Below are 15301 nucleotides of genomic sequence, written 5' to 3'. Positions count from 1 at the left end.
CTAGGAGGAAGCAAGTCAGCCTACCTAAGAGACTGAGAGAGGGTCAGGTCTAAGTAGGGGGAAAAAAGTGATGAAGTGATTTAACTGAAGGAGGTGGAGCTGAGCAATGTTGTTTGTGGCTCCCCTGGATGGACTGGTAACACTATAGCTGACCCCTTCCATGCTGGTGCAGTTCTCATTCCCCATCCAAGTATGCTAGCCAGGAGAGTTTGCTTCAGCAGATGCAAACCAAGTACCAGTGCCTAGAGCCAGCCCTGTTAAGTCCCTGCTCCCTGTGGGCCTGAGAGCTGGCTCTACCTCAGTCAAGCTTAAATCTCAGAAACCTGCCCCTTCCTGCCCCTTTTTTATTTTATGGCAATATGGAGCTTGCACTCTGAAGCACAGATACGTATATGGAGTCAAAGCAATACTGTTCTCATAACCTTCCTAGTGCTGAAATTAAGCAGCCCAAGCCCAGTTAAAGTCATGTGTAGCTTCTGCCTTCAATAGATGCAGGAGATACGTGCCTCAACTCTCTCACGTTTCACTAGGAAACACTTTCTCCTGTTGTGTAATGTACTGGTGTAGACACTATTCCTACTGTATGTCTGTTCCTGTTGGAGTAGACACATACAGATGAGTTGACCTTCAGGATGTTTTATGCCTGGAAACACCCTAGTGAAGAGCTGGGCTCTATCTAGACATGGCAGCTGGGGCTATCTTCACCCCTCCATCACCCTGCCTTCCACAGCAAAATAACCTAGTAGTTACACTTTCAAATTCTATAGCATGAGCTTGCTCTGGTTCAGTGAATGAGAGGCTATGCTGCTGAAGCACATCTAGCTTTTGCCAGAATAGCAACATCTATCTTACTAGGCCTTTGCTAGTACTGCCATGTGAATGTAGGGAAGATGTAGGGAAGGCTTATGACCTCAGATTATTTTGTCTACTACAAATCATTAAAATGAAAAGAGACCAAATTTCAGAACCTTGCTTATTTACTACTAATGAATTTTTTTACTTATGACCACCAGAAAGCATGGATTAGCTTAAAAATAGAGTCCAAAATGTTAGCCTAGCTAGAGCTACATAAAAAGGAAAGAAACAGAATTCTGGCAACGGAACTTGCCCCTGTGCAAGAGCAGTCAGCACTACAGCTTTCAGCTGTCCCCTGAGCTCAGTCCCCAGCCAGGATGAAGCCCTGGCAAACGGCAAGGATGGATTCTTGTAGTAGTAATTTCCACTCTAGAAGGCAGGTTAGGAAAGAAACAACCACCTGCAAGCACCACACCAACAGGCACTTCACCTCCAGCTAGAAGTTAAGCTGGTGTCCAGAATCAGGTGCTGTACTAAACAGAGAACACACTTCCACTGCATCCTTTGGCTCTATGCTAGGAGTTTCCCTTCAGATGGGCAAGTACCTGGAGCAGGCAGCTGCTTGATGATTAACAGAATGGACAGAAGGCTGTGGAAGTGTCACTTTGTCATTAGCTTGTTTCATTGGGCCAGAACTGAAACCTCAAGTTTTCACGTTGCTTCTCTGTGCATGCCCAGCAATACTTTGATTTTGTGCTAGCTGAGGAGCTAGTGTCCAGGAGCTCACAGTGCCCAAGTGAGCACAGCCTAGAGTTAAGCACAGCTGAAGTGTAAGTAAGCAAGTTGCACCTTATCTTGAAAGCCTTTTCCTTGCTAGCGTCTTATTTAGCATGCTACCCACTGCAGTTCTGCAAGTATTTCACACCTTTGTAGATGCAGCCCTTTGCTGTTTTAGCATCTCAGCTTTAGGGTGTGCTGCAGACAAGGATAAAGTGAAGAAAGAATGGGTCTAAGGTAGATATTCTGTTAAGGTACAGGCCACTCGAGGACAGATATTTAGGCACTTTTGGGAAGGGGATAAGCAACACAAGAGATAGTAGTTCTATATGCCCTTTTGTAAGTACAGAGCTACTGCCTTTCCTCCACCAGCTGCACGAGACCCACTAAAGCGAGGTCACATCACATGGTGGGGGGCAATCAGACCCTGCAGTTTAGGATTGCTTTAACATACTTGAAGGTGGAGGCTGGGGGGAACCCTTCCATATTCTAAACTCACACCTATAGCAGAGCACACAGCCTGGTGCTCAAGACTGTAAGAACACTGTCACCTGAGCTTACCTGCCCTTTGGTGGCTTCCACAGGGCCTGGCTCTGCTCTGACCACAGGGCTCCACCTTCAGTAGAATTCAAGTTCGTAACCAACCTTTTTAGCTAACAGCGTGTTCCCAGAGGAGACACGTACGATAAATGCGTGGTCAGGGAGGTGGGGAGAGAAGAGGGTACAAATTCTTCCTGACTTGTCAAATCTTTAAGACCCTAAAAGGGGAAGTATATAAAGAAGGGACCAAGCAACCAAAACACACGGTGCAGCTGATGCTCTATTAAAAGCAGCAACACACCAGAAAGATACCCAAGGCTTTCACCCCCACTGTGAAAATGCTTAAAAGTCATTTGTTTTCCTTACTACTGCTGCCACCTTCTCACTGCTGTGTGTGGAAGAAGCCACTTCTTGTTTAATGCCCCACTGGGCTCCTTGTACCAACAAGCTGGGGACTTCTTCCCTAGCCGGTGTGGATTTATTCTTCTCACCCATCCTGTACCTGTCTCCCACACTACTACTGAAACAACCACGTACAGAGAAGAGCTGAAGGAACACCTGACACACACCCCCAGCTTGTACATAAGTTATCCAGAGTGTCTAAAAAAATTTCTATCTCTGCTTCAGCGTGCATGTGGGTATTTCTGTGTAACCTGCTGTGTGGCCACAGATTGGGGGGATGTCCCAAATATAGGTGCATCATCTTCAGTAAGGAGAGAATGTAGGTCGGGTTAAGAACAGCCCTCCTCCCACAGAGAACGTGCCCAAAACAGAAATAGAAGCCATCAGCAAAGCAGCAGGAGAGGGGCAGACCTTCCCCAACCTACTGGGCAGTAAAGCAGCCCTTGCCAGACAGGAACAATCAGGTACCCTCACAGACTGTGTCACTTGTCGATAAACACTGTTGCGACACATGAAATAAAGCAAAACTGTAAACATTCGTGCACATCTGTGAGAAAAGGAACCTAACGACACCTCTCCTCTCCACACAAGGGAAGCTCCCCTGAGGTGCCAGGAGCGGGAACTGCAGTGGTGGGAAGGCAGACACCGGAGAGTCCATGGCATGAGGAAGTCCCAGTGACCCGTTCTGGGCACACAGCACAGCAATGAGAGTACCAGTAGGGCACCAGGAAATGGCAAAACCAAGTAAATTCCTTTTTGCAACATGATAAATGGTTGCTTTTTCTGTTAAGGCCAACCTGCTACCTTTTGTACACGGGAAAGGAGCAATCCATGATCAACAGTAAAGTTCAGAGCTCAGAGCTCCTGGGTTCGGTCCACAGCAGCAGTACATACATGACAATCCTTCCTCTCCATACTCCACACACACACAGTTCAAAATCCAAGTAGTTTTCTAAAAAATCCACTCTCAAAGTAGCTTAAACAAAAAAAATTCCTCACAATCTGCCAGGTTCTTACTGACTTCCCAGCATCCTGGGATTACGGGTGGGATAGGAAAATGTAGCAAAAATATCGTAAAATAGAGAATGTGCTAAAATCTCTTCATTCTCAGATCACTGAAGAAACAGGCTCATTAGGAGACATACTCTAGATAAGGTTATTTAGAAATAAAGTAAAGTACCTTGTCTTTGTGCTTCATGAAGAGTGAGCTTCCCATAAGCTCACGTTTCCATCTGTACATTATCCCGAGTTCCCTTTCACCTACCTCCACCTGGTCTAAGCCACACTGCCAGCACGAACCCTCACAGAGGAGTCGGTAGTTCTGCCTGAAAAGCTGACGGTCTTGCCCAGAGAGCTGCTGCACAGAGAAGGACAGACACAGAAACACGCGCTGGAAGAGGAACGCTTGTGGTTGGATCTGATGTAGCTAACAACGCCCGTGGCAATACTTAAAAAGGTTTTTCTTCACACACACTCGAAGTCTTGTGACTGCAGGAAGTGGGAGTCACTTTTTGCCAAAGTAACTTTCTCATCTTTTTGTGAACCTGTAGGTTTAGCTAATTGCAGATCCACAGTCACAAAATAAATCGCACTGAACAACACTCCGGCTCAGGTCAGAACAGGCAGATAGAGGAGATGTTTAATGCTGTTTTGCTCAGTCACTAGAATCCATTGCTTTATGTGGTGGATTTTGTCACAGCCAAGACCAAGTCAGGACTAAATGCACGCTGTGCTTGCCCTGGGAAAGACGATACAGACTGCAGCATGATACACAACATTGCCTTAAACCTTTGAGTTGCACAGGAGGCATTGGCCTCATTTCCACGCAGTTTTGCCATATCTTTGCTGAATACACCCCAGTATCAGAGTGCTGCTCAGAGCGGCAGCGTGCCCAGCATGAATTTTGCACCTCTGGTAACTCAACTCGTGGCAGTAAAGCGGGCTGGGCAGGAGCAGAGCAAACAGATTCTCAAACCAGCAAAGAAAGAAGTGCCCCTCCCACCCTCCTGGGCAGCACCTCTGCCCCAGGAACACCAGGATGCTCAGAGATAATACAGCTACAGAGAGGCAGCATCTTTAACGGGATGGGGCTCCAGTAAACGTTAGGGGCCAAAACCTGTGTGAGCAAAGAGGTAAGAATAAGCACTCTCCCACTGGGGCTTCGGAGGAACCTGCAAGGCTACAAGGAGCAGTGCTGTACCTGAGAGGAAGCCAAGACAAAAGGGAGACCAGCCTCTCGCTACAGGACTCAGGTTGGCTAATGTTTGTTGGGGAGGGCTCGGGGGCACGACGGGAAGTGACAAGACAGCACAGCTGCAATAGCGGCCAGTCTGAGAAGCCAAAAACTCCAAGGGTTGGCAGCAGCTGGCTCTCCCCTTCCCCTGGAGAATCCTCTGTTCCAGTTCCTAGAGTATGAGCACCCCTTTCTTCAGCACCTGCTCTTCAGTTCTTAAATTTGCAGAATTTATTAGTTTGTTTTTTAAAAATACCCCTGTACTTTAATCACGAAAAACCAGTCCCCGCCCCAATTCTACTAAAAACGTGATTGTCCATAGCTGGAGGCTTATTGAACGACCTCACCCCGTCACCATTAAGTAACTCAAATGTCCAATTAAACAGCAGGCAGCTCAACCTTTAGGTAACATAACTACAAGAATTGGATCGTGCTCTCTTCTCTCCCCCCTCCTTTGGATCATGTTCTCTTCTCTCTTCCCCCCCCGCCCCCCTCCTCAAGAGAGCTCCGTTACTTTTTTCTAAGCGCCAGCGCTACTCCGACTGCTACAGCTAATATAGCTACCGCAGCAGCCCCACCATACAGCAATATAGATTTCCCTTCCGGCAATAGGATAGGCTTCTCCTCTGCAGCGGAGGATTTCTCTTCTATTTCTTCCAAACGGCCCTCTTTCCCCACTTTTTTTTCCCCTGGAAGCAGTATTTTCTCAGGTTCTGGTGCAGCCTTTTCTTCTGATGGGGCTAACTTTGGGACTGGTTTACTTAAAATGGGGATTTCGGGTTCAACAAGCTCTTCAGCCACTTTTCCCTTTTCCTCCTCTTTTGTACGCAGAAGTGCGGAGGGATGTGCTTTTTCCACGGCAGCAATTTCAGCTTGAGGTTTTACTTCCTGCAAAGAAGCAGGGGTTTCTGGAAACGCTGCCTGCGTGGTCTCTGCAGCGGCAGCTGACACCACTGCTTCCTCAATCCCCTCCGGTATCTCTTCCTTCTCCACGTGAACAATATCCGAATTGGAAGAGTTGTTCTCGCTCCTTTCTTCACCCCCTCCGTTGCTGTCCAGGCTTTTCACTTCTTCAGGGTCCATGGCCACTTGCTGCCAGGACTCAGGCCCCAGGGAGACCGGCAGGCTCTCTGTGTGCCAGCTCTGGCTCGCTGACAGGGAGACGGGCAGGCTCTCCGACTGCCACGAGGTGGTCACCGTGGGGGACTCTGGGGGGCTCACCTGTCCCGAGTTGTCACTGGTCAGAATGTAGATGTCATTACTGTCCTCTGCGATGAGCCCAGGGTACTCTTCCTCTTCGGATTCCAAAGTGAAGACCGTCCCCTACGAACCAAAAGGAGGACAGAACACGTGAGCGATGGCTCCAGCATTACCTCCCCCGGACGGGAAGGAACAGGACACCTGGACACTTAGCGAGGCTGGTGGAAAGGCGAGAGTGCCTCTGCGGGAACAGTGGTCGCCTGACCTATATTTCAGAGGTTACAAAAGTCAGCTGGTCCCGCTGGCATTTCCAGAGAATGGAATCACTTACAAGAGCTTTACTGTGAGCTCCTCCTTTCCCTGACATTACTGCATTGCCGAGTACATCACCAAAACATACAATGTGGGCAGTATTAACCAGAGAACAAGATACCAAAGTCTGAAACCAAACTGAAACCGAGCAAAGAAAAAACAAAACCAACAAATATAGAGCCCCCAGCTGAATACCACTCCCCTTTCCATTTTGTGCAAGTGCTCTGTATTGCTTGTCCATTTTCATCTAACAGTGTTTCTCTTACATCAATATATTACGTTTTCAGTGCTCTCTGAAGCCTGTATTTCTACTTTGTTCCAACAACCTGTAGTCTATAGTAATTCTAGTCATTTACTAACAGCAAACACATCTGTTCTTAAATGAGTTCACTTTCCAAGACTGGCATCATATCTCTGGCTACACGAGTTAAAACAAACAACTGAGCACAGACATCCAAAGATGGTGAAGGGGTTGGTTTGTTTTCATTTAGCTAAGAAAAATCTGTAGACATTCTAAAAATTTGACAGTGTGCTCCAGTTAGAGGAACTGCAAGTGTAAAATACTGACCGATTCCCTCCTTGCAGAGAGAACAGCATTGGCAATCCTAGTCATGCATGGACTGCTGAGCACATAACACAGATGAGATTTGCTTCAAGGGGAAAATTACAAGAGGAAAAAAATTCAGTGCAGAAGATGAACTTAAGATGAGTATGATACCAGAACATAAAAACAAGAGATAGGGGCAGAGAGGAACCCCAAAGTTTGCTATGCCATATAACAGAAGCCTGTGAAACCATCAACAAAGATTCAATTACTTTCTTGCTCCTAACAAAAATTATGTGAACATTTTATCAACTACTGCAGTGCTGGGAGCCCCTTCTGTGCAAATTCCTCATTCAATTATCAAGCTTTCCTGTACAGATCCATCATAGCATGACGAAAAAAATGTTAAAATCCATCAGTTCTCTTTCTCCTTGCTCCCTTCCACACGCAATAGTTCTCCTAAAGCACTCCAAGCAGTTGTCCTCCTCTTTTTTAAACCCTTCCTGACGCCTCTGAATTTGGGGGTTGGTTCTGCTCCAATCTCCTACCAATGGTTTCCCATTCCAAGCCACCTCCTTGGTTGTTCCACAGCTTTTTATGGATCCATGCAGTGGTCTGTGTCGGGAACTGATCCAAGTTAAAAACAAACACATTCCTTATTTTGCCATGTTGTTTTTAACCCTGCTCATTGCCCACTCTGTCCTGCTGGGACTCCCCCATGCATGAGCGCGACCAGGGGTGGAGCAGGGCCAGCAGCTGCACCTGCTCACAATGATGCCAAAACAGCCGAACTGGTACCAGTGTCCTGCTTGGAGAGCAGAGGGAAAACGTATTTTAGCTTTGGCAACTCCCAACTTTGGCAAGTTCCTAATATGCAAGGAGGTCATGGCCTATGAGTCAACAGTTTCTAACTTTCAGCGGGCGTACATACCCACAGAGCTCCTAGACCTTTCCTTTGCCCTTTTCTCTTGGGGAGGCACGAGAGGCCCAGACTCTGTGGAGACTCTCCCAGAGACACCAGGTGCACTGCAGTTCCTCGCTTCCCTAGCAGGGGGATGGACCTCCACAGACAAAAAACCCACGAAAAAGCAAGTTGGCAGGCACAGGAGAGACAGCACAAATGCTGCTGGCCACTGATGAACCTCCGGTGGACCTCTGGCGAAAGCACTACGCTGGGACTTGAGGGGTCTCTGCAACTTCGGGGCAGTAACTAATCTTTCGAGGCGGAATTTATTCTCATATCAATAAACTTTGTGAAAAGGGGTCCGTGGAGCCTGAGTTGAGTATGGGAGTGAGGTTCCTCTACCCACTCCCTCAAAACACCTTGCCATTTGGCAAAGCTTGATGGACCCATTCCTGGAGGCTTTTGTATAACAGTGGAGGCTGTAGTACAAGGACAGCACTGGGAACATCAAGATTTCGTAATATATTTTGGCAGGAGTGGGATCTAAATCTCATCTTCTCAGTCCATGGAGTTTTGCAAGGTATTTGTGCACGAGGAAAGGAATCTCACAGAACACTTCAAAAGGAAGTTTTCTTCATAAATGCCTTTAAATTGCTTGGATATGGGAAGCATCATCTGGCTCAGTAACATGTTCAGAAACTCTGAAAAGAAACTGTACACAGAATTCCTCAGGGGAAGGTAAAAGCAATCAAGTTGTTCACTAAGCACTCAAGGATCACCACGAGGTCTTGACTCAGAAGGAAATAAAAATTAATCACAGAATCACTAAGGTTGGAAAGGACCTTCAAGATCATCAAGTCCAACCATTAATCCAGCACCACCATGTCCCCTAAACCATGTCCTGAAGCGCCACATCCACACATTTTTTGAACACTTCCAGAGATGGCGACTCCACCACCTCCCTGGGCAGTCTGTTCCAATGTTTGACCACCCTCTCGGTGAAGAAATTTTTCCTAATATCCAATCTAAACCTCCCCTGGCACAACTTGAGGCCATTTCCTCTTGTCCTATCACTAGTTAGTTGGAAGAAGAGACCAACACCCCCGTCGCCACAACCCCCTTTCAGGTAGTTGTAGAGAGCGATAAGGTCTCCTCTCAGCCTCCTCTTCTCCAGACTAAACAACCCCAGTTCCCTCAGCCGCTCCTCATAAGACTTGTGCTCCAGACCCCTCACCAGCTTTGTTGCCCTTCTCTGGACACGCTCCAGTACCTCAGCATCCTTCTTGTAGTGAGGGGCCCAAAACTGAACACAGTATTCGAGGTGCGGCCTCCCCAGTGACAAGTATGGGGGCACAATCACTTCCCTATTCCTGCTGACCACACTATTTCTGATAAAGGCCAGGACGCTGTTGGCCTTCTTGGCCACCTGGGCACACTGCCGGCTCATAATAAAACACTACGTTTGTGAAAATGTTCAGACGCTGCACAGGTGCCAACAAATCCAAAGCAAGTTCTGCTCTGCGAGCAGTGACTGTGAATTCAAGACTCCAGTACCCTCTTGAAAGTCATGTTTCACTAAAAGAACTCAATTTTTTTGAAATGCAGCTCAGGCCATTAAAACAAAATGGAGCTCTACAACCTAGGAGGAAGCAACCAGCATTGTAAAGTAATGGCAAGGGAAAAGAAGAAACTTAAGTAAAGGCAGAGGTTACGAGATCCAAAGAGACCAAATATTGAGCAGTGCGGGCCAGAGTTACTCTGTAGCACTTGAGGATGGGACTCCACACACAGCCCCGACCTGTCCCACCAGACACTAGCAGATGCAGACTCAGAACAACAGCAATTAAACAATGTATGCAGAGGTAAAACCTGCAACCTCATGAGCCTCCATACCACACTCTTCTCTGCTCAGCTCTGCGCTTCCACAAATGAGAATGAATTTACTTCCCATCCACAGCACAACAAACCAGACTACGTCTGTGATCTGATGTTCGCAAAAAGAACAGGGACACACACAACTGGTAGCAGCTCTTCTCCTAACATACCACTGGAAGTGCACCCATGCTGCTGTGACTGGTTCAACATGAAGCATATAAAAAAAATTATTCCAAAACCACACCATGCTTCCAAGGGCTCGTGAGCTCTGGCGATTGCAGCAAACTTCTTTTCAGTAATGAACTAAAAAAAAAAAAGCACCAACTAGGGCCATATTCAGATGGCCTAAATTTCCTTGAAGTCGTGTATGATATATATATGTATATATACCGTATACGGTAGAGTGGCGAAAGCCAAGCGCCTTTGAGCAGTGACTCAGCGGCCCACGGTAGGGAGGAGGGAGCCACCTATAGTCAATGGGGACTACCAGGTACAGAGGCTGCAGTGAAATTTAAGCCATCCTAGTGCTCCTCCATACATAATCCTCCAGCCCCTGCTTCTGCTCTACTCCTGACCCACCACTCTTTAACTTTTCCTTCTCTCATAAGGAAAACCGAAGCTGTTCTTTAGAGGGAAGCCACAGATGATTTGACTGTGACAAAAACAAGTAAAATAAATAGACAAAGTACCACCACAGATACTACCTGGACTGGTAGCTGCCCAGGCCCAGCAAAGGATCCTAGCTCAGTATGATGTAATGCTAGATCCTCAGCAGGGTAGCAAACGGATGGCGAGGCAACGCTAACATACAAGCATCAGGCATGAGTTATTTTAGTTATTCCCACAGATCAGGGCATTTTTTAAAGGCCATGTGCTTTACTGAGCACTTTGACTGGAGACACGCTTCCCAAAAAATACGGGTAAGATCTGGGCGTACGCTGAGGGTAATGTGCAGGATAAACTGCTTTGGAGAGGGTAAGGAAATGAAGGGATGGTAATGCGGGGAAACGCCGGCAACCCCTCAACATTTCAAATACTTCATTAATGTGTGTACCAACACTACACACCCATCCTGCCTTCAGCAGGAGGGAGGGCCTAAGAGGCTCAAGCACTTTATTGTTCCTTTTCTCACGCTGTACAGGCTGGATTGACCTCAAAAGAGTTATCAGTCGCTGGTGCCCTATAAATCAGAGCCTTATAAAGCCTGGCTGATTCCTTTCTGTCCTTACAATTTAACTTCCCTGTCAGTGCCTCGGGGACACACCTCTCCAAGCTTGAAGAGACGGATGGCCCGAGGCTGGGAAACCCCCGGGGGGGGCGAGGGGGGAAGCTAACACAGTGAGTGTCAATGGCCAATTTCACTACTTTTTTGTTAAAAGCTTATTAAGTTTTAACTGAAAAGCCAGACAGTAATAGGCATTAGTTAGGATACATGATTAATATTTCTTGAGCTGAATTAAGAGTTAATTCAGGAAGTCAAGAGGATAGAGCTAGGGTTTTGTGCTTGATTCGGTTGAGGTTTGCATCCTCTGTTGTTTGGTGGTTGTTGGTTTTTTTTTATTTTAAAGCAGCTGCAATAAAAACTGAATGACATTTAGGACAATTCTCTTGATTCATCTACAGATGTGACCCAGAAGCAAAGCTCCTACAAACAGATTAATTCAGGACAGGATGGAACATGTGGAAGGATTTTTAATAACCTGAGGCCTTACGTAAGCCCTACACTTTAGATTTAACTGTAAATAAGGAATGTATGTAAGCGTTTCTTTTTCTACTTTGTTTACTGTGATGAGATAGTCCGCTGCTCCAGATCAGAACAATCGGAGGTCCTCTCTTCAAATTTGGGAAGGGAGACTTGCAAACCTGGAGTGTTCTTCCTCCTCCAGCATACTTACAGAACCACGTCATGTATGTCTAGGGAAGCAAGAGGAAGTCCCTCAGCACAGCACCCTGCTAGTCCCGATCCCAACCACTGCCACTTGAGGGAAGAGGTGGCACAAGCTATGATGAGGAGAAGGAGAACTGGGTAGTTCCCTTCTTGGTTAGAACACAACAAGGATGGTCCGCAGGACGTGGGGCAGTCTTAAGGTGAAAATCAACTTAATACTGTTGAGGTGGCATTTGCACACCTCAAAAAGGAGCTACAGAAGTCAATCACTGTCCTCAACCTATGTGGTTCGACTTGCAGAAATTTTCCACAAGACTCCTACAAGCGACAGAAAGCCCTTTTAACAAATGTGCTAGACTAGCCCTCAGGATAGGTTATACTCATTAAGCTACAGGGTGAGCTACACTAGGCTACTGTAAACTGGTAACAAAATAACAAAAAAAACCATCTGAAAGCTCCTCCAATAAGTAGAAGCCATTCAGTTGGGATTCAGCTGTAGTCCTGCCAGCATCAGTAACCTGAACTTTGCTGAAAATCACTCTCAGCAGTGGATTCAGAATACTACCAATCTTCAACGTATTGTATGAAATTCCCACTTAAAAACACGTGTCAAGTTTCAATTATGATTTAAAAAACAACAAACAACAAAAAAAAATCAGGACTCGGAAACTGACTCTCATGATGACTATCCTATTTTTCATAGCTTTCTAATAGGTTTGTTAAGTGTATATGAACAAGCTGACTTACCAACTGTAGTGATTATTTTTGCTAAAGAGCAAAAACTTTAACCACACATAAGAAAAAAAATCCTTATTTACCAAGATAATAATTTCAGTCTGATTTTTTAATGCTGCTTCTGGTGGAAATAGATATTCAAATCAAAATTCTGAATGCCTCAAAGATAAAAGTAACTTTTTTCCCCTACAAAAACAGTCGGAATAGTTGTACACATTGCATCTATAATGGAGATGTTATTAAGTAATGAATGGAAAGAGGTGCCCATTAAGGTGTCCAGCAGAGCGTTCACTGCATCTTAAAGACGACTTATGAAAGCCCTGCCCTGCAAGCTCAGCAGACCAGATGCACGCAAAAGGACTGTGTCTAACTGCTGGGGAAGCTGTGTGTACTCTTCTAGGGTTTGGTTTAAGTGTACTTAAAGCTCAACTGGTGTCTCTGGTTCAGTTCTTAAATATAAACAGGAGGTAACAGTTAGCCGTGTTCATGCAGGGAATGATGTGGATAGGCAACTCATACACAACTCACCTCCAAAGACACAAAAAAGCCCCCAGAAAAGCTATACATACAGCCCAGCAAGCAATCCATACACCCCAGATCTTGCTTTTGTCCAGCGCAGGCAAAAATTCTGTATACAGGTCAGAGAGGAGTGCCACCTTGTGGGAAAAAATATTTGTGTTGCCTGAACTTGTTTTTTTCCCCTGAAACTAAATAGACCCACATAAAATCCTCAAGGAAAAAGAGTGGCTTGAGATACAAGAGGAAATGCCGTCAGAATGCAAATGTCCCAGAAGAGCAATCTTTACCATGATAAAAAATTCAAAACACTCAACACAGCTAGGAAGTTTCTTAGGCAAGAGTGCTGACTTTGCCTTGTAACATAACCTGTCAGAGAAAAATGAGATTCAGTCATTACTTTCCTCACGCAACAGTGTCACAGCAATGATACAAGAACGAGGAAGCCATCAAATGTATTTGTGCTTAAAATCTAGCGTCTGAAAAACAAAAGGCGAGGAGTGATGAACTGGTCTGTGTCCAGGGATGCCAAGAGACCTCCCTCTGGGGAAACAAGCAAATTTCCCACAATAACAGATTTCCCCAGAGCTGGGAACACGCTTGCGGCAATGATTGATTCTAGTTACAAGGGCGGAGCAACCGCCTGTGCCAAGGGCTGAGCCGGCGAAGGCTGCGCCCGAAGACGGGGCCAGGACAGCTTCACCCCCAGCTGCACTGCAGCTCCCTGCGCTCTGTGTCTGCGCCCGCAGCCCTGCAACGCCATCCCTCTTCAGGCCCTGGCTGAAGTCAGGCGGTGCTACCCTGCTAATCCTTCAGAGGAATGGATTATAAAAAGGGGCAGCTGACAACACCCAGATCTAGAACAGCACATTCAAAAAAAAAAAAAAAAAAAGTAACAAAAAGCCCCCAGGCATTTATTGTAGTGGGCATCTTTGTGAAACTGTCAAGATAGGTGGAGCTAAGAAAAACAGAGCAGAGTCCACAAACAGGACTGTAATTTTTATTAAGGAAAAAATTAAAAAAAAAAATCAAAAAGAGAAAAAAAAGGTCATGTGAACCAAATCAAAGCACACAGATATTGCAGCCACTGCTCTCATCCCCTTCAAGGAATGCTTTCAGCAAGAACAGCCTGCAGAAATAATCCAGTTCCTTTCCCTGCCCTCCAACATAACCTCAGCAGCAAAGCAACACTTTTTAAGGTTTCGGTCTTAGCAGTTTCAATTGAAGTAAATTCAGTTATTTAGAGACCGCTTCTTCAGACAGACCGATTTGAAGTTGTTGGAAGGGAAAAAAGAAAGGAGATCTACTTGCTCCTTGACCATTTAAGTTCTTCTCCTTCAGCCACAGTGCCTAAAAAATAAAAAATCTATTCTTGTGTCCGAGAAGTTACACACAAATACAAGTGGACGTTTCACTGCAGTGTTCCCTGATACAAGCGTAAAGTCTAATTATTTTGACAGGAAAACTCCTTTCTAGGACTCCTCTAATTAGATTGCCCTTTCTTGCATCTCTACCATATTAAACTTAACTTCTCTCTCCTCCAGTGGAGCACGTGTCTCTATTTCTGCATTGTCATTCTCAAGGCAGACACCTGGGCTGCTGCAGAAGGAGGTTTTGATCTCCAGTAGCACAAACTGACTGCCTCGCTTCCCCAGAACGATGTGTCTCTACCCTTCTTCTCCTCCAGATTGTTAACAGACTCTAGTACGCAGATTATTCAATCACCAGCAGCAGAGAAAATGTCAAAACCAGCAGAAAAGCCCAAGACAAAACACTGGAAACAGAAAACATCTCTTCGAAGGCTGAGATAAGAAACTGTAAACACTATGTGTATTTCAAGCAAATTTACTCTCTTCAACACGGGCAAATAACTAGTTAAATCCAAATCCAGGTCTGAACATCATGAGACAAGAACCCTGGGAAGGCAGAGAGAGTTTTCAGCTACGGGTCACAAAAACAAATACCAGCTTCTTACTGAGAGAAGAAAGGTTATTAACCGAAAACCGACAAACACCGATTGCATGCACTTATTTCACCTCTTTCAAACAAGTGAAAAGCAGATGGGCTTGTAACATTAATATGAATCTGGGAAAAAAGAAAAAACAGAGAGCTTCCATGTAATCTTACACATTTTCCTTCTTATAGACATTCCCAGGTTATTCAAGATAGATGAAATCTAGCCATGGAAAACAGGATCCACAGAGCTTGAGAAGAAATAAATTATTTGAGAGGAAGGGTGGGAAAGGAAGAGGAAAAACATCCTTACCAACTGACTGGCTTTACTGTGCACTTTTCCAGGAGACCAAGAATTGCTTCTGATGCAGTAGGATTCAGCCCTGGAGAAGTCAGAGCAAAAAGGGAGGGGAGGTACTAGGAGGGAAGGGAGGGGAGAGGAGGAGAAGGGAGGGGAGAGGAGGAGAAGGGGAGGGGAAAACATGTACGCTGCATGTCAGTTTGTTGAGCCCTGACATTGCTTTCGGGAAAGGGAAGACTGAAGCAACTGTTAAATTAGGCTGGGAATTGGTTTGCAATGGTTCACTTGGTTTGCAATGATAAGGGAATGAGATCTCAGCCTGACCA

General features: G+C 45.8%; 1 protein-coding gene across 1 annotated transcript in view; it reads right to left on the bottom strand.

Moving 5' to 3' along the window:
• Positions 1-5257: 5257 nt before the first annotated feature.
• The window catches only part of BCL2L13 (BCL2 like 13), a gene marked incomplete at both ends in the record, with an annotated part of 33497 nt that continues 23453 nt past the window's right edge, over positions 5258-15301 (bottom strand). The window contains one exon of the mRNA XM_082012493.1: positions 5258-6070. Within this exon, the coding sequence (XP_081868619.1) occupies positions 5258-6070 (813 nt within the window). The remainder of the gene's footprint in view (positions 6071-15301) is intronic.

This window comes from Phaethon aethereus (assembly GCF_964289735.1).
Source record: "Phaethon aethereus genome assembly, chromosome: 1".
NCBI classification, from domain to species: domain Eukaryota; kingdom Metazoa; phylum Chordata; class Aves; order Phaethontiformes; family Phaethontidae; genus Phaethon; species Phaethon aethereus.
The sequence above is the reverse complement of the archived record's forward strand: the minus strand, read 5'-3'. Positions and strand labels throughout refer to the sequence as shown.